The sequence below is a fragment of the Coregonus lavaretus genome, assembly GCF_964263955.1.
Source record: "Coregonus lavaretus genome assembly, chromosome: 12".
Taxonomy (NCBI): Eukaryota; Metazoa; Chordata; class Actinopteri; order Salmoniformes; family Salmonidae; genus Coregonus; species Coregonus lavaretus.
In genome coordinates this window covers 25700045-25721953 of record NC_139999.1, presented here as the reverse complement: position 1 = coordinate 25721953, position 21909 = coordinate 25700045, and the positions used below count along the sequence as shown (strand labels likewise).

General features: G+C 42.2%; 3 protein-coding genes across 3 annotated transcripts; 1 reads left to right on the top strand and 2 right to left on the bottom strand.

The window, feature by feature from the left end:
* Nucleotides 1-2404: 2404 nt before the first annotated feature.
* On the bottom strand, nt 2405-12576 carry LOC311138496 (protein PHTF1-like). Its single transcript, XM_084173200.1, has 17 exons — nt 11949-12576; nt 11617-11729; nt 11468-11524; nt 11294-11363; nt 11026-11184; nt 10713-10893; nt 10428-10536; nt 10063-10224; nt 9738-9977; nt 9480-9608; nt 9003-9272; nt 8789-8920; nt 8572-8658; nt 8232-8387; nt 3908-4003; nt 3645-3770; nt 2405-3476 (listed from the first exon to the last, which is right to left on the bottom strand). Exons 2-17 carry the CDS (start codon nt 11644-11646, stop codon nt 3456-3458), a joined length of 2025 nt encoding a protein of 674 aa, XP_084029326.1. The 5' UTR covers nt 11647-11729; nt 11949-12576; the 3' UTR covers nt 2405-3455.
* Nucleotides 12577-13084: 508 nt separating this feature from the next.
* On the bottom strand, nt 13085-14041 carry ora1 (olfactory receptor class A related 1; the record flags this gene model as incomplete). The annotated part of the gene is made up of 1 exon (XM_084173223.1): nt 13085-14041. The coding sequence occupies one exon, from the start codon at nt 14039-14041 to the stop codon at nt 13085-13087; it is 957 nt and encodes a 318-aa protein (XP_084029349.1).
* Nucleotides 14042-17739: 3698 nt separating this feature from the next.
* Nucleotides 17740-18870, top strand: ora2 (olfactory receptor class A related 2; the record flags this gene model as incomplete). Its single annotated transcript, XM_084173222.1, has 2 exons — nt 17740-17815; nt 17918-18870. The coding sequence occupies 2 exons, from the start codon at nt 17740-17742 to the stop codon at nt 18868-18870; spliced, it is 1029 nt and encodes a 342-aa protein (XP_084029348.1).
* Nucleotides 18871-21909: the final 3039 nt, after the last annotated feature.

Below are 21909 nucleotides of genomic sequence, written 5' to 3'. Positions count from 1 at the left end.
TGTAAGTGCTGTTATTGTGAAGTGGAAACGTCTAGGAGCAACAATGGCTTAGCCGCGAAGTGGTAGGCCACACAAGCTCACAGAATGGTATCGCCGAGTGCTGAAGCAACACTCACTACCGAGTTCCAAACTGCCTCTGGAAGCAACATCAGCACAAGAACGGTTAGTCGGGAGCTTCATGAAATGGGTTTTCATGGTCGAGCAGCCGCACACAAGCCTAAAATCACCATGTGCAATGCCAAGTGTCGGCTGGAGTGGTATAAAGCTTGAGGCCATTGGACTCTGGAGCAGTGGAAATGTGTTCTCTGGAGTGATGAATCACGCTTCACCATCTGCCAGTCCGATGGATGAATCTGGGTTTGGCAGATGCCAGGAGAATGCTACCTGCCCCAGTGCATAGTGCCAACTGTAAAGTTTGGTGGAGGAGGACTAATGTTCCGGGGCTGTTTTTCATGGTTCGGCCTAGGCCCCTAAGTTCCAGTGAAGGGAAATATTAACGCTACAGCATACAATGACATTCTAGACGATACTGTTCTTCCAACTTTGTGGCAACAGTTTGGGGAAGGCCCTTTCTTGTTTCAGCATGAAAATGCCCTGTGCACAAAGCGAGGTCCATACAGAAATGGTTTGTCCGAGCCAGGCCCAATTGCCCAACTTCACTAATGCTCTTGTGGCAGAATGGAAGCATGTCCCCGCAGCAATCTTCCAACATCAAGTGGAAAGCCTTCCCAGAAGAGTGGAGGCTGTTATAGCTGCAAAGGGGGAACCAACTCCATATTAATGCCCATGATTTTGGAATGAGATGTTCAATGAGAAGGTGTCCACTTACTTTTGGTCATGTAGTGTATATAGGCTACACTAAAAGCACTTCAAATCACAATTCATTAAGTATTATGAGTCTGATGAACTTTCAAATAAATTAGAAAGTAATGGCACGACTTGACATTTGCTGTAATGTAATTAGGCTACTTTTATATTAGGTTAGATACAGCTTCCTTTTCTGTCAACAGCCTTCAAGCATATTGCAACACAGCAAAGTGAGGGACTGCCATTTCATCCTCACAGCCACCATGTATTGCGCAGCCATATGCACTCATCAAAAGCGCGCTAACAAAAACCGGGAATCACGAAATGATGCCAAAGCCATTTACCGCAGTATGTAATATTATAATGCGACGACACTACTGCAGTCCAATCGGATAGTCTCGGGCCAGGGTCACTGTCTGTGTCGGGAACACTGATAATAGACGAATCGGCTGTTTCCATAGAGATAGTTAGAGGGCGCAACATCTTATCTGTCCGATAATTGCGTCTGTGAGAGCATGGGCAGCGCGATTGAGGCCATCTCCATTTTCTACGAGTTGGTAAACAAACTGACAGGGTGCATACTGCCACCTGGAGTGTGTTATTTGAACAGGTATAAAGCCAAGGTTGGCGATTTACTGCCACCTGCCATTATGGAATATTTGCTCATAAGTATAATGAATTGGTCCCGAGTATAACCCATTGATTCCTCCTAATGACGTGGATGGAATTATGTGATCCTTCCATAACCCATAGGAAGTCCTACCCAGTTGACTACTTCAAAATGGTGAATGGCCTCAATGGCGCTGCCCATGCTAAAAAGGCATTTTGACCACTAGAGTCCTCTATCTAGCTCTATGGTTGTTTCACACCTAAATATCACAGGCTACTTACTGTACACTCTCAAAAGCTATTGCAATTTACCTGCAATATGAGAGCCGATGAGGGAATTAGAACATTGATCGGACGTCCAATCCGCACGTTCTGCTATCTCTGACTCTATGAGGTTTCTGTCCAACTCCAGCCGGTGACGCGACTGTTCAGTCGTATTGTGGTCGACGCTGTCCTTGTGCGGAGGTTGGTGGCGCCGCACCGGTTGATGTCCTTCCAAACCAGAAAAGCATGAGAAGGTGTGCCATTTGCGTCACAACTTCTTTACCGTAATCTTCATAATATACAGATTTATGATGCGCATATAATGTATATTCAGTGGTGGAAAAAGTACCCAATTGTCATACTTCAGCAGAAGTAAACTTACCTTATTACCTTAATAGAAAATGACTCGAGTATAAGTGGAAGTCACCCAGTAAAATACTACTTGAGTAAAAGTCTAAAAGTATTTGGTTTTAAATATACTTAAGTATCAAAAGTAAATGGAGTGTGTAGCTCAGCTGGTAGAGCACGGCGCTTGTAACGCCAAGGTAGTGGGTTCGATCCCCGGGACCACCCATACACAAAAAATAAAATGTATGCACGCATGACTGTAAGTCGCTTTGGATATTATTATTATAATAAATGGAATTGCTCAAATATACTTAAGTATCAAAAGTAAAAGTATAAATAATTTCAAATTCTTTATATGAAGCTAACCAGACTGCACTATTTTCTTGTTTTATTTATTTATGGATAGCCAGGGGCACACTCCAACATCATTTACAAACGAAGCATGTGTGTTTAGTGAGTCTGTAGTACTTTAAAGTATTTTTACTTAAATACTTTACACCACTGTGTATATTATGTAGGCAGTGGAAGTGAGAACATTATGTGCACTGACCAGACAGCAGTAATAAAATAATTGCGAAAGATTTATTATCAAAGGAAATAAAACATTCCTAATTTATAGCCTATTAACGTTTCTTTGTGTAATTTTTTAAAATCAAACTATACTATCTGTGAATAGTTGCTTAGCAGAACATATTGGTCTTCAGTACTAAGGCCAAAGGTTACAATCTATGTGTACCATTATGTCAGTAATGAAATACAGACAAACCCCAAATAAATAAAGCCCCCATAAAAGCTACATTACATTCCCCTTAAAATATCACAAAAATCGGTTTAGAGTAGTTAAATATCATATAAAAAATAAAATAATGCAATTCATCAATTTAGTTCAGTAACCCATTTTGAAGATTTGTATTTTAAAAAATCATTTAAAAAGTATTTAACGCTGTCTAACAGCTGAGTACATGTCAAACCATGCTGGAATGTCAAATTCTTTCATAACAGTTTGTTCATTCTTGTTTCCTATTCCATCCTTTCTCCATGTCTTGAAATGGTTCACATTCAAATGGCCAGCAAATTTCTCAGTGTTCAGAAGGCACCCATTGGCTACTGTTTCTCCACTTAAGAACCAGGAAGTGGCCAGGTCCAGGGACTTTCTAGATTCTGGCACTGGGTTACTGGAACTGCTGCAGCAGATCGGTTCAGGCCACAATGATTACGTAGCCTAGGATGTGTGTATCATTGATTGTAAAGAGCTCATGCTTGTGTATGACCACAATGGTATTGTGTGATTTAAAGTTCAATGTTCCTGGGAAGGCACGGAGATGCATAGGCGATCACTCAGTAGGTTTGCACAGATGGCAAGCTGTGGATGGTAGGAGTTAGCAGAGTCTCCAGTGTCCAACAGTTAGTGGTTTAGCAAGTTCACATTAAGGCTTAATCTTCCACAGCTGTAGGAGAGACAACAAGGAGGGCACATTTAAAAACACAGCATATATACTCACTTTTGGAAGTTGTGCCAGGAGGAAAACAACTCTGACAGACGTGAAGATTCACTGTATGACAAAGATATCAGTGTTTAGCAACAGCATTGTGGGATTAGAAGTGTCTCCACTCACTCTGATGTTGAAGCCGAGCAGGTCGCTGACCACAGCGGAGACTGCAGACAGGATGACCACGCGTGTGATGTTATAGATGAGAGGGTTCACAGTCAGCCCCAGCAGTCGGAAGGGGGTGTCAAGCTCCTGTGAAAGGGTTGGTATGAGAAGCCAGTCAGAGATGCTTTCATTGCACGTTATGCTGAATAAACAACTACCAGCCCAGTAGATTTGACTAAAGTCCAAAATGTCATTATGGGGCTGAAGTTGAGAGACATCCTTACTTTCATTAGTTTTGTTGCAAGCTTCAGAACATTGTTCACTATGTTCAAATTTTCTTTCTTGTTGGGCTTCTTTTCCATCTTAAGATACAAGTTGATCTGAAAGAAGAAAATAATTGAGGGAGATGTATTAAAGTAATGTTTGTGTGCGTGCGCGCGATTGTGTGTGTGTGTCTGTGTGCGTGTTGTCAGGGGTCGCATTAGCATTCACAAATCTGCCTTTTCAAAACGCAAAACGTGTTTTAAACCATTTTACCTGCGTTTCATATTTAAAGTATTTTTTTCTTTTTTGCTTCAATAGAGTTGTAGCATAGGTTTTTGTATTATACTTTTATTTTGAAACTATATTGAGTCATTATTACTGACAGTACCCCTTTAAGACTTTTATTGCAAAGCACTTAATTATTCCCAGAAGGCATCTGTGCATATCCAGCAGTGGTGTAAAGTACTTAAGTAAAACTACTTGAAAGTACTACTTAAGTAGTATTTTTGGGTATCTGTACTGTACTCTTTTTATTTTTGGCAACTTTTACTTCACTACATTCCTAAAGAAAATTTGGTACTTTTTACTCCATACATTTTCCCTGAAACTCAAAAGTACTCGTTACATTTTGAATGCTTAGCAGGACAGGAAAACTGTCTAATTCACATCCCATGTCATCCCTACTGCCTCTGATCTGGCGGACTCACTAAACACATGCTTCGTTTGTAAATTATGTCTGAGTGTTGAAGCATGCCCCTGGCTATCCGTACATTTTAAAAACAAGAAAATGGTGCCGAATGGTTTGCTTAATTACATTTACATTTTAGTCATTTAGCAGACGCTCTTATCCAGAGCGACTTACAGTTAGTTAGTGCATACATTATTTTATTTTTTTCATACCCCCTGTGGGAATCGAACCCACAACCCTGGCGTTGCAAACGCCATGCTCTATCAACTGAGCTACATCCCTGCTGGCCATTCCCTCCCCTACCCTGGACGACACTGGGCCAATTGCGCTCCGCCCCATGGGTCTCCCATAAGGAATCTGAAATTATTTATACTTTTACTTTTGATACTTAAGTATATTTTAGCAATTCCATTTACTTGTAATACTTAAGTATATTTAAAACCAAATGCTTTTAGACTTTTACTCAAGTAGTATTTTACTGGGTGACTTCCACTTATACTTAAGTCATTTTCTATTAAAGGTATCTTTACTTTTACTCAAGTATGACAATTAGGTACTTTTTCCACCACTGATATCCAGAGGGAAAGAGAAGAGCTTTGACGTTGATGTGAATCCTACTTCAAATCAAATTTTATTTGTCACATACACGTGTTCAGCAGATGTTATTGCGGGTGTAGCGAAATGCTTGTGCTTCTAGCTCCGACAGTGCAGTAATATCTAACAAGTAATATCTAACAATTTCACAACATATACCTAATACACAATATCAAGATCTCTGAAACATCAAACAAACATCAGAGACACCGCCCATGCAGATCCACATGCATTTCACTATTGCGTTGAACTACCCCATTGTTTCTAGAAGCTTCTCCTCGTGGAAGACCCAGTTGGAGCTGGCTGTGCAACACATTTGGCAGAAAATCATTTTCATCAGATGACAACAGAAGTGCAATGCTATTTGGCTAGCAGCCACACATAAGTAAGTTAGCTTACAATGAAAAACCAAGGTATTTTTTGGCCATCATATTTCTAATGTTTATCATAGAAAGAATGTAGCCAGCTACATTTCCTAAAGTTCTGCTTGAAGTTAATCTTGCATTTGAACTTGCTACCAGAGAAGAACTAGTACCAGAGAAAAGTAGCCTACATTAGGGCTGTTGCGGTGACCGTATTACCGCCACACCGGTGGTCACGAGTCATGAAGGCAGTCAAATTCCATGTGACCGTTTAGTCACGGTAATTAGGCTTCTCCAAGCTCTGATGCTGCTGATGGTTATTTGTAGCCTACCAAACTTGCTAACTGCCTCGTACTCAGCACTCTATTGTCCCTCTAATTACTCTGACATAAATGCGAATGTCTTCGAAAATCTAATCAAACACTTCATGAGAGCCCATAAGCACATGTTGCGCAACATTTCAATAGGCTATGCAATTGCGTGAGAAAACAGAGTGATGGCCTCTACTGAAAAGAGGAGGATCAGCTTTCTATAGGCTAGGCCTACTATATTTATTTTTCAACTTTCCTAATATTAAGCACATTGCCTACCTGGCTGGCATGAAAATAAACCACGGGGAAAAGCATCCTCCATTCGCTATTTAAGTGCATAAATGACATGTATTTTTTCCCGCTGCCCCTGTTTCGATACAGGTGCATGATAATGGTCCATTCTAAATCAAAACAAATGTCACACATATATAATTTAGTATATGTAAAGACAAGATTAAATCAACAATAGCCTAATGGGTGACAATATTAGCCTATCACTTGTGAATGATATATTATCACTTGTGAATAAAGTCCAGCATAAGAAACAATGCTTTTTTTTGCGACTTTTTCGAATCATAGTCGAACACCTCACGTAGCCTAGCCTATAGGCCTATATGTTTTAACAAGGTTTGTATCACAACTAAAGTGGCCAAAAATGTATGCACATTAATCCACTTTACAACGGGTGTAGAGCCTAACTCCTCAAATCAAATCAAATGACTGGCAAACATAAGCAGCTTGTGAGTTTCAAGTTTGGGGAACATAATTTCCACCATAAAAATGCACCTTTATAATAAAAGCATTACATGCATAATTGCATTTGCGGTCACTTTTGATAATGGTGTTTTCCGCTAATGGAACATTCCCGCTTATAGCCTACTTCCATGTGCGCATTGCTGCGCTTATAATGTGAAGAAGTAGCCTAATAGTTTATCAACATTTTAAGCTAAACGTTCTGATCTGTTGCGTCAGCCACATTGCGTAAAAAATGTTTTTTGATGATAGTGGTTGTATTAATTTGGGTTCTATCGCATCCCACAACTGTCCTAGACTAGGTCGACCTTTGTACTATGGGGGCTAGTAGATTGACATAGGCTAGTGCTTTTGCTGTTGGTTAGGCCTACTCATCTTGTTGACTGACGAAAAGTAAATGTGGACAGTTCTTCCAATATCTTCAATATGCACCTAGAAATTGGATAAGGAAGCGCACAGTTGCATCCCCAATGTGTCTGTCTTCACTTGTAGCCTGTGAGATAGACCCGATCACGTGATGGAGTGTGCAGAACTCGGCAAGAAGGGCACAACGGCCACTGGCCGCAAAAGGCATGGATTTTTTTAGGGTGCATTACGGACACACAAAGGGGATGCCACCGTGAAATTCTAGGTATTATCAAGTGCTTGTCAAATTGTGAATGAGTGACTGATGTAGTGTATACGGCCTTATGCAAAAAACAAAGCAGAGCTCATGCCTTTCAAGCGACTTTTTTCAAATCATCATTAGAGTCGCATCATGCAGCCTTACAATGTATTAAAATCAAAACATATAGCTCAATGTTTGTAGAACAACTAAAGTTACATTAATAACTCTAAATTAAGCATATAGGAATATCTATTTCTTTGTTAACCGCTCAACACAGAATAGCAGCATGTGCGCACTCCCTCAAATCGTTTGGAGAAAATATCCTTTCTATTTTACTCAGCTTTGTTCAATTGTATTCTTGATACTATAAAATAATGCTATGGAATTCTAAGCAAATCTTGTCTGCTAAATGAACTAGTGTAGCCCACAGCCATTTGGCATAGCCAGATCAGGACAACTCAGAGTATGCTATTCTGTTCTTCTGAAATAGACTACATTTTCTTCATATCATGCTTCTTTAGACCTGTCTAAAATAAATAATGGATTTATTGTGAAGGTATAGGCTATATTACATGGATTTACTAGACTTTTTTAAATGTAGATGTTCCAAAGGTCAGCACCAGTGGCTTGTAGGCTATATGTGGAAGCCAGGAGATGCTAAATGTGTTTATGTTAATTAATGGTCAATTACCGTGAGACCGACAGTTATTTGCTTGACAATCACCGGCTGATGAAATTTCGTGACCGCCACAGCCCTAGCCTACATCAGTCAGAACGCTGTCTGGTGATCCAATGACGAGAGCAAAGATATTTCATCCGAGTGGAGAAGTGCAACTGAAGCACGAAATGAGTCCTTTTACATTCATGATTTGGAGCGAACACTGACTGAAGCCAAGCAGAATTTACAATAAGAAGCATTTTAAAATCTGCGTATATTTGTTCTGTGTTTTATCTTTCCTTTTCTGTGTGAAAAATGGAGAATCTTGCGTTCACGATACCCCTGGTTGTGTGTGTAGCAGGGGGCCTTACCTGTTCGGTCAGCAGCACTGACACGTTGCTGTATTTACAGTTGGTCTCGGAGCCCAGGGTGGCCAGACGGAGCAGGAAGAGGATGAGGGAGGAGCCCCACACCATGAGCTCCCAGTTGGTCTCAGAGTCCAGGAATGTGTGGGGACTGTTCAGGAGCTGGCAGTTAGAGATAGAAAATGAGTACTCATGATCTTAAATCTATTCTGTTTGTACAGGTTGGAGCTTAACAAATGCACATTCAGTCTTACAACAGGTATTTTGGATGGTAAATCATGGTATGTTTATTTGAATACTGTGTATTTATCAAACAAAGTACACTCTTTTTATCGATATGTCTCACCTGTGTACACAAGATGAAGGCGATGGAGAGGGCCAGGAGGAAGATGGAGGAGACGATGACATCAACGGAACGCTGGGGCCCACGTCTCTGTGGTGAATAGGAAATAATATTAGGGGACATTTCAATGAGGGCAGGACCTTCATCACCCCCTAGTGGCAAAACCATACACTGAAGTATACCAACAAAAAGGCATTCGAGTAGTGAGAGGAACTCAGACCTTGAGGAAGGAGCGGAGCGACAGCCACATCTTAATATTCTGCACATTCTTCAGCCTGAAGTGGGGGATTTCCGACTTCTTGGCCTTTCGTGCTGATGTGATGTGGTTGAAGAGTTTGGCGAAAACAAGCCTCTGTTGAAAGAGAAACATGCAACATTTCCAACATGTTCGTTATGTAGTAGTTTGTCTACAACAGTGGGACTAACATGCTGACCTGTTTGTAGGTCCTCTCTGCCACACACATCATGAAGAAAAAGAGTCCTGTGAGGCAGAGCCTCTCCACGGTGGTGATGAAGAGGAAGGCGTAGGTCTGGGCGTCGGGCGGCCCCACCGCCATGACACCCAGCTCTGCCAGGGACAGGGAGCTCAGGCGTGTCATGTCCAGCCGCTGTGCCAGGCGGAAGCCAAAGGGAAGCAGCACCAGTGTGGCAGTGACCAACCCCCCCAGGGCTAGGTAACCCATGCCCTGCTCCACCACCTTCACCTACACAGGAGATATCACCTCTGTTAGGAGGACAGAGTTATGGGGCACAGAGTACACAGCCCTAATGGTGTTTCTATAAATAGAAACAGTCAGAAACCCATTCCAGCCCTAAAGCATTATAGACCAGCATTCACTCTGTATTGAATGTGTGTTAATTGTACCAAAATGGCATCAGTGAGTGTAATGAAGTGGTCATAGGAGGTGTACCCGTGTGAGGATGATCCCACTGATCTCCAGTACTGACATGTCTGCTTTCTTGCACTCCCCCTGCTCCCAGATGATGGCACTGACCCGGTCTCTGGATGGGTGGCACGCCTGCAGCCACGATAGTTGGCCCTGTCAGGAGAGAAAGCTGGTGTGCTGATATACTAACCCTTTTTGGGGTTACATATTAGGTGACAGGGTATATGTGTGGTGTAGCTAAAAGGAACTGTGATTAAAGTGAGTCCTTGTGGACAGACCCACCTGCTGCAGGTTCTCATCATCACTGCTGAGAGTGGTGGATGGGGGGAGGGTCAGGCCCGGGCAGTACCGCCCCTCCCCCTCACTGTCACTGCTGCCAGTGGAAGCAGAGTCTGGCCCCTGAAGAAGATCCTCCCACATCGTGTCATCTGTGTCAGAGGCCGGGTGCGAGCCCTCGGACCTCAGGTGCTCCACTTGACGAGGGTTTACCTTAGTGGCCTTGGTGCCTCCACTACTTTCCTCCTGTGCAAATAATAGGACTGGTCAAACTAAATGTCCACCTTTCACTCTGGCTACAATGTGCAGGACTCACTGTCTTAGGGTTTACCTGAGGTGGTGAGGGGTTTGAGAAGGAGTGAAGGTGTCTCTTCCTGATGACAGAGGCAGGTGTCGGTCCAGCTACACCAGTGGGTGGTTTTGCTTCCTTATCATCTTCCTCCTCCTCTTCTTCACTGGAAAGCTCATCAGAGGCCCCAAAGCCTGACTTTCTCTGATTGGTCAGGAACAACATCACAAACAGCAATATAATTAGCTGGATAAACAGCAACACCACAAAGGAAACAAATAAATGTTGATTCACACAGACATAAAAAAAAAGGAAAAACTGCAACTCTGTTAATGACTGCTTGACTCACAAACAATCATTGTTTTATGCTCAGGTAGAGGATCTGATCCTTGTTTGTATGGCCTTACCCTTCTCTCCTCTGATCTGTACAACCTCTGGTTTTCCTCCAGCTGCAGCTCAGTGTCCCTGTTGTTCCCCTGTCCCTCTGTCCTCTTCAATCCTCTACCCTTCCTTGGCCTGAATGACGGGTGAGAAAATAAGGGAACATGTTATACAGTGTGAGAGCAGTTTGCGTTTGAGTGTATAAAAGGGTGCGTATGAACAGCATGTGTGTGAGCACCATGTTTGTGAGCAGCGTGTGTGTGAACAGTGTGTGTGTGAGCAGTGTGTGTTACTGGCAATAAGAACCCTACCTCCTCCTGCGTGCAGGGCTGGTGCCGCTGCTGCTGACAGGGCTGACTGAAGGGCTCCGGTTGGACTCAGTGGACACTATCTGGCAGTGCACTGTCCCCAGCAATAACATCAGACACATTGGCCCAAACTGCTCACTAGCACTGGCTGCAGGAACCTCCACGTACAACAATGCTGCTGCCACTACAGAGAGAAAGCTATTAATACACTATATAGGGGACTGAGAGTTACAGACCCATTTAGGTTTAATGAAAAATAATATTGGATTCCACAGTAGACACCTGAACCATTCCTAAAGGTGAGATGTGAGTTTACCTTGCATGAAGTAGAGCACCAGGATACAGGTGGAGATGGACCTGGAGGTCACCTGGATCCACCACTGGAAGAAGAAGGGGAAGAGGATCACCCTGACCAGACCCTTACGGGTCAACGCCGTCCATGGACTATCGGGCTTGGCCTTGCCGAATGTAGACCCTGGAATAGGAGAGACACAATCTATAGTGTTGCATGCACCATATCCATCCAATAAGCAAATAGTGCAAATAAGCATAGATATAACACCTTGTAATAAATGGATATTCACCTCTTACTAAGTCAACATCAATGAGGTCTGGCTTGATATGACCGGACCTCTTTGGTTTACGGTCAATGCCCTGTGTGGGAGACAGTTATCTTTGTAACAAATGCTGATCACATAAGAAATGAATCTAATGGCAGGTGAAATATGAGCATATTAGACCAAACGTCATGAACTTACATTAAGTTCAGCCTGTTCCAGAGATTTCTCCCAGACCTGCTGATCATATGCACCGATCTGTTGACACATGGACACACTTCAGTTTTTATTATATCATGTAGGGGATTTTAGACCCTCATTACATTGTCAGTAAGTGCAGCATGTCTTACCTTCTCTTGATACCATGCTATTCTCGCCATTGTCTTATGATTGTGGTGAACACTCAGTGTCAGGTCATTTCACAGGGGACACAGGCACAGATAAGATCTGGCTGCAACCCAGGCTTGTGTAACAACAAAACAAAGGAGAGAACATTAGAGATTAAGCAAAAACAATGCCATTGTGGAGTACAATGGGCATTTCCACAAAACATGTTCGCTCAATACCAGAAATGATCACTGCTAGCTAACTATAGCTTACTGTTTTTCATTGTGCTGCTTGTACAATTGTTATCCACAATACAAAAAATAACTACACAGAAATTCAACTGATTTTAACTTACCCCAAAGGATAATGTGGTTGAAGATAGGTGATAGAATTGTTCAACTGTGTTCAGGTGAAACTCTGTACTAGTGATCATTCTAAAAACATTGAAGACCAGTCAGTAAAACCATCATCCAGGAGCAGTATCATCAAGTGGGATGTCGCAGTGTGGATTGCAAACAAGCTCTGCCTTGCCATCATTGATGCAACTTCGGCTATACTTTTAAACTCGTAAAAAACACGTTTGAACTTGCCACTATTCAAAATAGGTAAACAGATTCGTGGCACATCTAGATAATCTAGATTAGAAATAAGTAACGTTAGCTAGCTAGCTAGCTAGCTAGCTACCATTAAACAAAGACAGTATCTCGCCAGCTCTTCTTGAGCCCAGGAGGAGTGGCGCGCGGCTCGACGACGTAAACTAGCCAATTAACGTGAGCAGCATCTCGCCTGTAGGAATTGCAATGACTTACTAGCTATTTTATCACAGTTATCAAAACGATTTTCCCAATGCAAACTTCGTTATCAGTTGTATTTCAAGTCGAATTCGCAGGAATGCACACCGACACAACTGTTTTTAGGCTCTTGCACTTCCTTTTTCCGGGTTGATCGGCGCTTGCTTGTTTGTTGACATAACTGTCAGAACTGTCAAATCTGTGCAGCCAGCGGCTGCGCGTGTGGCCTGTGGAAACGCCACATTCCAATGGAAATCCTGTGACAGCTAGAGCGTACTCCAGAATAAAAATCTATGCATATAGAATATAGTAAAAGTAAATAGCTACATAGAACAGAATAGAAAATCATTTTTTATTATTTTTTGTAAACATTATGTTCATTTCCATAGCATTTCGTATAGCTATTTTTTTCATTTTCTTTTTACAGTTGGACTACATTATTGTATTGTAGGCTACTGTATTTGCCGTCTATCTTCACAACTCCTGCTTCTCCAATAGAATGATAATATAGTTTCGAACCTCAGGTCAGACTAGTTCAATCTAAAATCCTGAAAACTGCAAATGATTTACACAAATAAATAAAAGGCCTATAACAAGTAGGCTACATAGGCATAATTACGTAAAATAAATCACAAGACCATCCATGAGGTATTAATAGCCCCAGAAAAAATATTTTTTTCCCCAGAGTTTTGGTAACATTTTACATCTTGTCATTGGAGTCCTGGGTGTCGACTGATGGCTGCTCTTGGTCGGCTGCAGCACACACCAACTTACTCTTGACCTTCTTATTGGAGCTGATGATGAAAAAGGGGCTGAAAGAGGCATAACAGGAGGAGAAGAAGACCCTCATGTCAGCCACCACTGGAGACACCTTAGCTACCGTCAGCATGTAAATCCAGATGATATTGTCTATGCCGAAGAATACAACATACAGCACCACCAGGGTGACCACTGTCTTGGCTGCCCTAGTCTCAGCTCCTCCACCCTGGGATGATCGTCGGATGCTTCTCACCTGGCGGCTGTGACGGTGGAGGAGGAGAAGGATGTAGCCGCTGGACCACAACATGAGCCCCACAAAGGCAAAGTCCCGTGTAGAGACTGCCACTCCATTGATCTTGTAGGACAGCATGTCCCTGAAGTCCACATGGCAGAAGCCCAGGTTGAGGGTGAAGGCAGGCACAGTGCCGTTGCGTGGGGCAATAGAGAAAAATGGAGCTGCGATGCATACAGCCATGTTGAGGAGCCACAGCCCTGCGATGGTGGGCACGATGAGGCTGGGAAGCCGGGCCTTAAGCCTGGACAAACAGGGTCCACCTGCAGGGGCGATGGTCACTGCCTGGAACACACTGAGCATACAGGTGATGCACACAGACAGAGCCCGGGAGATGCGGTAGGAGTAGATGACCACCTTGCAGCCCGGGTCATTCAGCAGGTCATGCAGGCCAAACACAGTCATGGTCTGGGGGACGCAGCGGGTGAGGAGCAGCATCAGGTCAACGAAGGCTAGGTGGCAGAGAATTATGTCCACAGGCTGGAGTCGGCGCTCAGAGCAGACGACCTGGGTGTAGGCCAGCAGCACCAGAGTGTTCCCCAGGATCCCTAACCCTGTTTGCAACAGGAAGGACACCCCTTTGATGGTGACACAGAGATCCAACATGATACCTAACTTGGGTACCACACTGAAGAATAGAGACAGAAAATGAAGTTTGTTAAACAGACTTATGAATACACCAACTGTGAACAAATGTTACTTATTGCACTCTCTATTAGACAAGGATTGCGGAAAGCATATTATTACCTGCAATTATTGATAAAGAAACAAGAACACAGTATTGGGCATTCAGTGTGGTTAATTTCCCCTGCAATTCCAATATATAGCATGTTGTAGTCTGTGGGGATTATTAGGGGACAACATTAGAACACTCACCCCACCCCTCCTAAAGATGTAAGAATCGCTACAATATGTAAACAAGAATAAGAACAACAGTTTTTTTTATTCAGATGGCAGCCATCAATGGCCATATTCTATTGGAACTTCAATTAAAGAAAAAAAAGTCATAATTTGGCTAAACTCTGGAAACAGTCATGTTTTAGGATGGCCCTGTCAAGGGGTAAGATTCAGTATTAGTGTTCCCATACCCCAGCAGAGGTTTTTGTTATTGTTGATGTAAAAGCAGTTTGATTAAGCTATTAGGAAGTAATTTAGAGGTTTTAACATGCACAGCTGGCCCCTTACACTGCTCTCCTCTATTCTCTCCTGTCCTGGGAGTATGTCACCTAAGCACACAGCAGCACAGGTCATTATCCAGCAATAACATATGTCTGGTCTAATTGGGAGCACTGGGAGAGTAACCTTCTATTCTGATGTTCTATTCTCTATTCTTAACACTGCGTTGTTCACCTATACTCTTAGAAAAAGGGTTCCAAAAGGGTTCTTTGCAGAGGAATAGGGTTCTACCAAGAACCATTTTGATCAGAAGAACCCTTTTTGGAGGAATAGGGTTCTACCTAGAACCTTTAACATCCTAAGAACTGTTTTTGGAAGAAAGGGTTCTTTGATGATTCTTTGGAAGGCAAGCAGGATTCTTTGGAAGGCAAGAAGGGTTCTACATAGAACTATATATAATATTTCCCAGCATGTTCTATTGCAGTGAGATTTCAGAATTGTTAGTGTAATATCTGTGTTTTTGCATTTACATTGGGATTGGTTAATACATTTTATGCTACACAAAGATAAATAACATACAGTTTTCTAAACTAATCCAATCTGTTGGATTTATTGCACCCGTTACTGAGCTGGTTGTTCCAGGTTAGATGATTGAGGTAATCTCAGTATTCAATATTCCCTACCCTGGCAGTCATACTGAATGCAGGTTGAGGGTGATTAACAATTCCACTTGTTGGATATCCTAACTCTGGCTGGATTCCAATAGGAAATACACATCACTTTGCAAGCCAGCATAATGTGACTTGCAGGCCTGATGTGGCCTGTAAACCAGGAGATTCCTAACACCACTGTGTTAGGGTATAACTAGGCCCTCAAAGAAAGGCCTTATGATATACAGTATGTCATGTATTGCCATAGATAATAACATTTAAAGGCTAATAAGGCTGGTGGAACTGTTCATAGAGGGTTCTAGGAAGAGCCACATACAGGGGGTTCTTTGAAGAACCCTACATAGAGGGTTCTAGATAGAACCCTCTGCAAAGGGTTCTACCCAGCACCAAAAAGGGTTCACCTATAGGGACAAACCGAAGACCCCTGTATGGTTCTACTTAGCATCTTTTTTTCGAAGAGTTTTCCAAAACAATCATCCTGTTCCACCAATACTCTTCTGCACCATACAATCCAGACAGTGAACATTTGTAATACAGTGTTGCTCCATTCTCAAAATTTGAATGTGTAATTTAGACTGCACAGCCTTTTGACTAATAGTCAAACTTAGAAGAAAGTCAACCAATACTGAAGGATCCTTGATAAAGGCTAAGGTGACGTTTGAATTTAATTTGCTAAACGCATCCTGGAAGCACTCTCTGGGGTACATCATGTAAAGGTGTTATTTCCCCATGTGTGTATCAAAATGTTTATATGAGTACAGGACTAATTAGAGAGCAAGCTCATGCATGTTCTTCTATGGGGATTCGATCATGTGTTCCAAGTCAGTGAGCAGAGGGTTTTTAATGTGTTTCCTCCAAAGACCAGACCTGTCCCCCCCTCCCTTCTAATTACTTTATTGATGTATTATTCATTGCAATGCCTCAAAGAGGTTGTCAAAAACTACAGACGACTGTTGAAAATCTCTAAAAGCTTCTCTGTTCACCAAGTTATTTACTCTCCTGTCCTATTTCTCCTCCCACCCTACTTTTCGTATCCCCATCTCTCTCTGTGGGAGACATTATGTCTTATTAAAGACTAATGAGGAGGGGTAGAGGTGTACACTACTATGTATACACTCCTTGGAGTGGGATCCACTTACAGGAAGATATATTTTTTATTCAATTCTAATGTGTTTTTATGTCGCATGGTGCCTTGCTTCAGCAGCACTTTCATCTCTGACAGAGTGACAGTGAGGCGGTCCACATCAATGACATCAAACAGGCTCTTTGTCTCACTTGTTACGCATTTCATTACAAGCATCAATCTGAAAGTAAAACAAACACGGTGCTCATATATTATTTTTCAGTTTGGTGTAAATATTTTACTCCTAAGTCAGAACTTTTTTAATAGAGTACCACAGTATGAGTCATAATACCCATAAAACCTAGTGGTCAAACAAGGAAATGGTTCTAATGGTTTTTCCGCCATTCATTTTTCAAAAGGGGATTTTAGAAACACTTAAAATGAGGCCTGTGTTTTGTGTAGGCTTACCCTGGCGTGACGTTTTGATAGCCATGTAAATCTCTCTAGGACAAGGTGACTTTTATCAATATATTCGCCTGTATTTACCCCCCCCAAAATGAAATGCTAATTAGCTGCTAATGTGGCTATCATAAAGAACTACAAATGCCATGGTGATCTGGACGAGACTGCCGTATCGAGGCAAAGGTAAGAATCTCTAAATTAACTATGTAATGTTAGCCAAAATTAGTAATGAATAAATTGGCTACATTTCTTGGCAATTCTGTGAACTGTCTTGTGCAAGTTTAAAATTTACACAATACCTGTTAGCAATACCATTTCCAAATCTGAGAGTAAATAGAGACGAATATACTGATGAAAGTCACCTTGTCCGAGAGAGATTGAACGTTTATCAAAACGTCACACCAGGGTAAGCCTACACGAAACAGCCCTTATTTTAAGTGTTTCTAAAATTCCCTATGGGAAAAATGAATGGTGGAAAAACGATTGGAACCATTTCCCTGTTTGACCGCTAGGTTTTATGTGTATTATGACACCTCCACCATGCGGCTCTCTGGCAAAAATTATACACTTATCTATCTTGTCACATCTTTCTCCATAGGGGGGCACTGTAGCCTTGTTGTTAGTCTTTACCTGGACCATAGCAGAAAGCAATTCAAAGGAACCATAGAAATAGAGCAGTAGACCTAGTCTATGATAATTGAAAGTGACAGGTCTGGCTGGGAATGCATTGAGCATTAGACATAGGGTTTTGTCCCCATTCAGATACTTCCTGAGACCTACAGTATATTTATATTCTGGCTGACTGTCCTCAGTACTGATCATATGTTTTGGTGCCATATGGCCACAGCTGGAACAGATGCAGTCATCTGTATTGATATCAGGTAATTGGAGGGAGACTGAAAAGCAGCCTAAAGTCAGTGGAGCATGCTGATCACTCCCTACAGTTACTGAACCACTCTAAGAGTATAAGAACACAAGGAAACTCACTAGTCATGGGGACTTTGGTCTGGATTACAAACAGATTTGTGATCAACAGACTCCAACTGCATCATAAAGCATACCCCTCAGGTAAGAGAACTGATGAATGCAATGGCCTTCTGAGATTATTGAATATATTGACAAATACTGATAGGCCTATGACATATATTTTCATATCCTTCATCCCTGCAGCCATGGAATCAGAGGAGGTGGTCCGGGGAATGCTGTACCTGTTCCTCACTGTGGTTGGCGTTCCGGGAAACACTGCTGTCATCGTGGCATTCCTCCTGGCACTGTACCAGGAGCATCAGCTTGTTCCTGCTGACGCCATCGTGCTGCACCTGGCTTGTGCCAACCTGCTAGTGGTGGGTGTGCGCTGCCTGCTGGAGACCCTGGCCACCTTCCGTCTGGCCAACGTCTTCGGGGACACGGGCTGCCAGGGGGTGATCTTTGTCTACCGTACGTCTCGCTCCCTCTCCATCTGGCTCACCTTTGTGCTGAGTGCCTACCAGTGCCTGAGCATCGCTCCTCCCGGCTCCAGCTGGGCCTCCGTCCGTGTCCTGGTGGCTCGCTACCTGGCAGTGATCTTCCTAACCCTTTGGGTCATCAACACCTCCATGAGCTCGTCAGCCATAGCCTTCTCCCTGGGCTCCCGGAATGACTCAGTCCTCATGCAGCACAGCATTAATGTTCAGTTCTGCTATGTTCGCTTTCCTACTGCTCTGTCCACACAGGTGAACGGGGCTGTCCAGGTAGGGAGGGACGTGGTACCTATGGCCCTGATGACCCTGGCCAGTCTGGTCATCCTTGTGTTCCTGTACCGCCACAGCCAGCAGGTGAAGGGACTCCGCTCTGGGGCTAGCGGTGGGGCAGAGCGGCGGGCAGCTAAGGCTGTAGTGGCCTTGGTGACCCTGTATGTGCTCCTCTATGGGGTGGATAATGGACTGTGGGTGTACACCCTCACCGTGAGGAAGACCATGAGCTCCTCACTGATCTCAGACCTGCGCATATTCTTCTCGTCGCTGTATGCAGCGCTTAGCCCCCTGGTGATCATAGCCACCAACAGGAAGGTGAACAGCAGGCTGAGGTGTGTGGTGCAGGCGAGGCCCATTCAGGACAAAGCCACTACACTATCTACTGTGTGAGTTAGGGACCTTATTGTAGTCAGATATGGTTACAAAGATGAGGAATGCTGATTATAAATGAATTCTATTGCTATTAGAATATGGAGTAGAAAACATATAGAGCTAACATTGACATTGTTAAAGGCGTGGCAAAAGTATATTGAACTCTTGCACTCAAATCTTTTAAGAAGATTTTTCTTCTGTTTAATATTCTTCAGTATATAAAGTTAATGTTTGAGCTGTTTTGATTATTATGTGGAAAAGTTGGTGGCAAGCTTGGATTTACGGAACTCAAAGGTCATGAAACCAATATATTGCTACAAATGTGCCTAGAACGTGCCTAGAAATAAAAAAAAAGCAGCATTGCAAGCAGTGTTTGATCCTTTTCTGTCAATGTCCTATCAGTGAAATTGCCATGATATTAATCATTCCAGATTTGTCCTGTTGTCGCTTTGTTTGTTCATTCATTATGCTCCATCTTTAATTGGGTGGAAACATTATAACTGGATGACTAACAGCACACTATAGCTTTCATTGTAATTCATGCTTTGAATAAGATCTGTGAAATGTCACACTGCTAATGAAGGTAGTTAATTGCCCCACAGAGACCCAGGTACAGTCTCATGGGAAAACCAACTCTCTTTAGAACAAGAAAGATTCACTTCATGTGAAAGGGATGGTTTTCAATTATAGGCCAGATAATAAAGATGAGACTACTAAGATAATAGTATCTGATTGGTTGATATTATAAATGTAGACATTTCCATCAACTTAGATGTTAGATTAAGTTGCATGAGCTAAATTGTACCCTTGATTGACTGACTCGCTAGGGGTGATATTTTCCATTTGCATGTAGTTATATTCTACTTCAGGAAAGCAAGGGCTGAGTAAAATGGACTAGGAGGGGTGGGGTTAGGGGTGTCTGAATGACAACTCATGATTTCAAAGCCTAATGATTTATGTACAAAGAATGAGTCATGAGTCATCATATCGCAATTACCACAAACCTTTTAAGTATTCTTTATAAGGGCTTTGAATTGTGTATAACCTGGCCACATATATTTAAATTTTGAGTGTTAGATGCAACTTGTTTTTTAGATGCATTTATATCAGTAGAGGTACTGTATGGCAGGTCACAAAAACTGCCATGAATGTAGAATGTTAATGAGCAAGATTCTGACCTTGCCCACCATGTTCGTGTAGAGATTGCAACTGTGTCATACACCAACCGATAAACACAAACATTCCTTAAATCTAATGCAGGAAGTAACAGGTTATTCATGTTTGCACCTCTCTGTCAGGCTTTTACTGAACTATGTAAAAAAATATTATATCATGTTTCTGTCATAATGCTGTATCGTAATCTGTAGCAGCATACAATGCAGTACAATGCTCAAAACTATTTTCCGAACAGGGCTAGATCTTGTTCGGAAATTCAGCTAAGTTACTGATTTGAGTCAAGATTCACAGAGTAAAGAATCCAACTCTCCAAATGTTTTCTGTTGATGATAAACTCCATGTTTCTTACTCTTCATACCACTGAAATCTGATTGGTTCATGACACAGACTCCGGTGGAATGAAGGATAAAATGCATGGATAATTCCAGTCAGCCTATGGGTCTTTTCCTTCATTCGCCCCAATTCATAGCGGAGTACTCCTTGGATTCTTGTCAGAAAACAAATCACAAAATTAGTCAAAATGGAACATGAAACACTGAGGAAACTCTGAGGAGAGAAGAATTACATACAGTTCACTCCATGTGTCTGTGTATTGTGCGTGGGCGCCTGTGTAGGTGTGCCAGCCTCTCCCTGCACAAGATGCAACCTGCTCCTGTTCTGTTCCATTCCTTCAGTGTGTTCCAGGCCCTGGTGAATGCCTTAGCCCTGTTAGACATATGCAGAGGCGGGGCTGAAGCCTCTGTGGCCCAGAATCACATTGTTTTGTATGTAATCCTGGACTTGGAAAATTATTTTTAGTTTTGCAATACTGAGTAGAAAATGAGATTTCAATATTGTGACTGCTACCTATCAATCAAAGGGTTGAAGGTCTGGATCACTGCATACCCTCTTTTTACATCGATACTGGAACTCTCAAATCTGACTCACCTTACTGGAGATTGACTTTTCAACTCTTGGGTCTCGTTTGATCCATACCTAAAAACAAAACAAAACACAACACAAATATGAAACATCAAACATCAAGCAACAGTTTCATCAAAAGATTTTCACAAATATTTGAGAACTTATTTCTGAGTAATCATTGAAGGTAAACAAAAAGTAAAGATGTCTCCGAAAGGTTTCTATACATTTCATTTGAAAGATAAATTAAATGAAGTAGTCCAGATCAATCTTTTTTCTGAAGTGCCTGATGTCAGTCTCACTGTCTTTTTACCTGCCCTAAGTAGAGGCATTTTAGCTTACAGCATGGACCAATGGCATTGCAGCAAAAAGAGCATGCCTTTCCCCCTCTATCTTAAAGGGAAACTTCGGGATTTTGGCAATGAAGTCCTTTATTTACTTCCCCAGAGTCAAATGAACTCAAGGTTACCATTTGTATGTCTCTGCGTACAGTTTGAAGGAAGTTGCTAACTAGTGTTAGCGCAATTGCTAACTAACGTTAGCACAACGACTGGAAGTCTATTGGAACAGTTGTTCCTGTAGACTTCCAGCCATTGCGCTAACGCTAGTTAGCATTGACTCATTAATCTACTTATAACTTCCTTCATATTGAAAGCAGACATAAAAATGGTATCAATGGTATTCATTGCCAAAATCCCGAAGTATCCCTTTAATACAGGTCAACACCCTAATATAGCCCTAGTGGCTAAATTCTGAATGACAGAACAAAACTTATCCCCCTCCCTTGAGAAACAAATTATCCCACCAACAAACACCCAACATTATTCAGCAGTATTGTTCCACATCTATTTTCACAATTTAGCATAAGAAATGATCATGAAACATTATCATACTCAAAGCATAAACCATCCTAAACTGTTGAAATGGATAGACCATTTTGGCTTTATTCTATTATTATTATAGGTCAACACAGTAGTATGT

What these genes read in the sequence shown, in the direction of transcription:
- LOC311138496 (XM_084173200.1), bottom strand. Translation starts at nt 11,646, where the DNA reads ATGGCGAGAATAGCATGGTATCAAGAGAAG. An exon ending in ACAGATCAGAGGAGAGAAGG is followed by an intron (nt 10,225 to 10,427) that starts GTAAGGCCATAC and finishes CTGACCAATCAG; the next exon opens with AGAAAGTCAGGCTTTGGGGC. An exon ending in CAAACCCCTCACCACCTCAG is followed by an intron (nt 9,978 to 10,062) that starts GTAAACCCTAAG and finishes TTATTTGCACAG; the next exon opens with GAGGAAAGTAGTGGAGGCAC.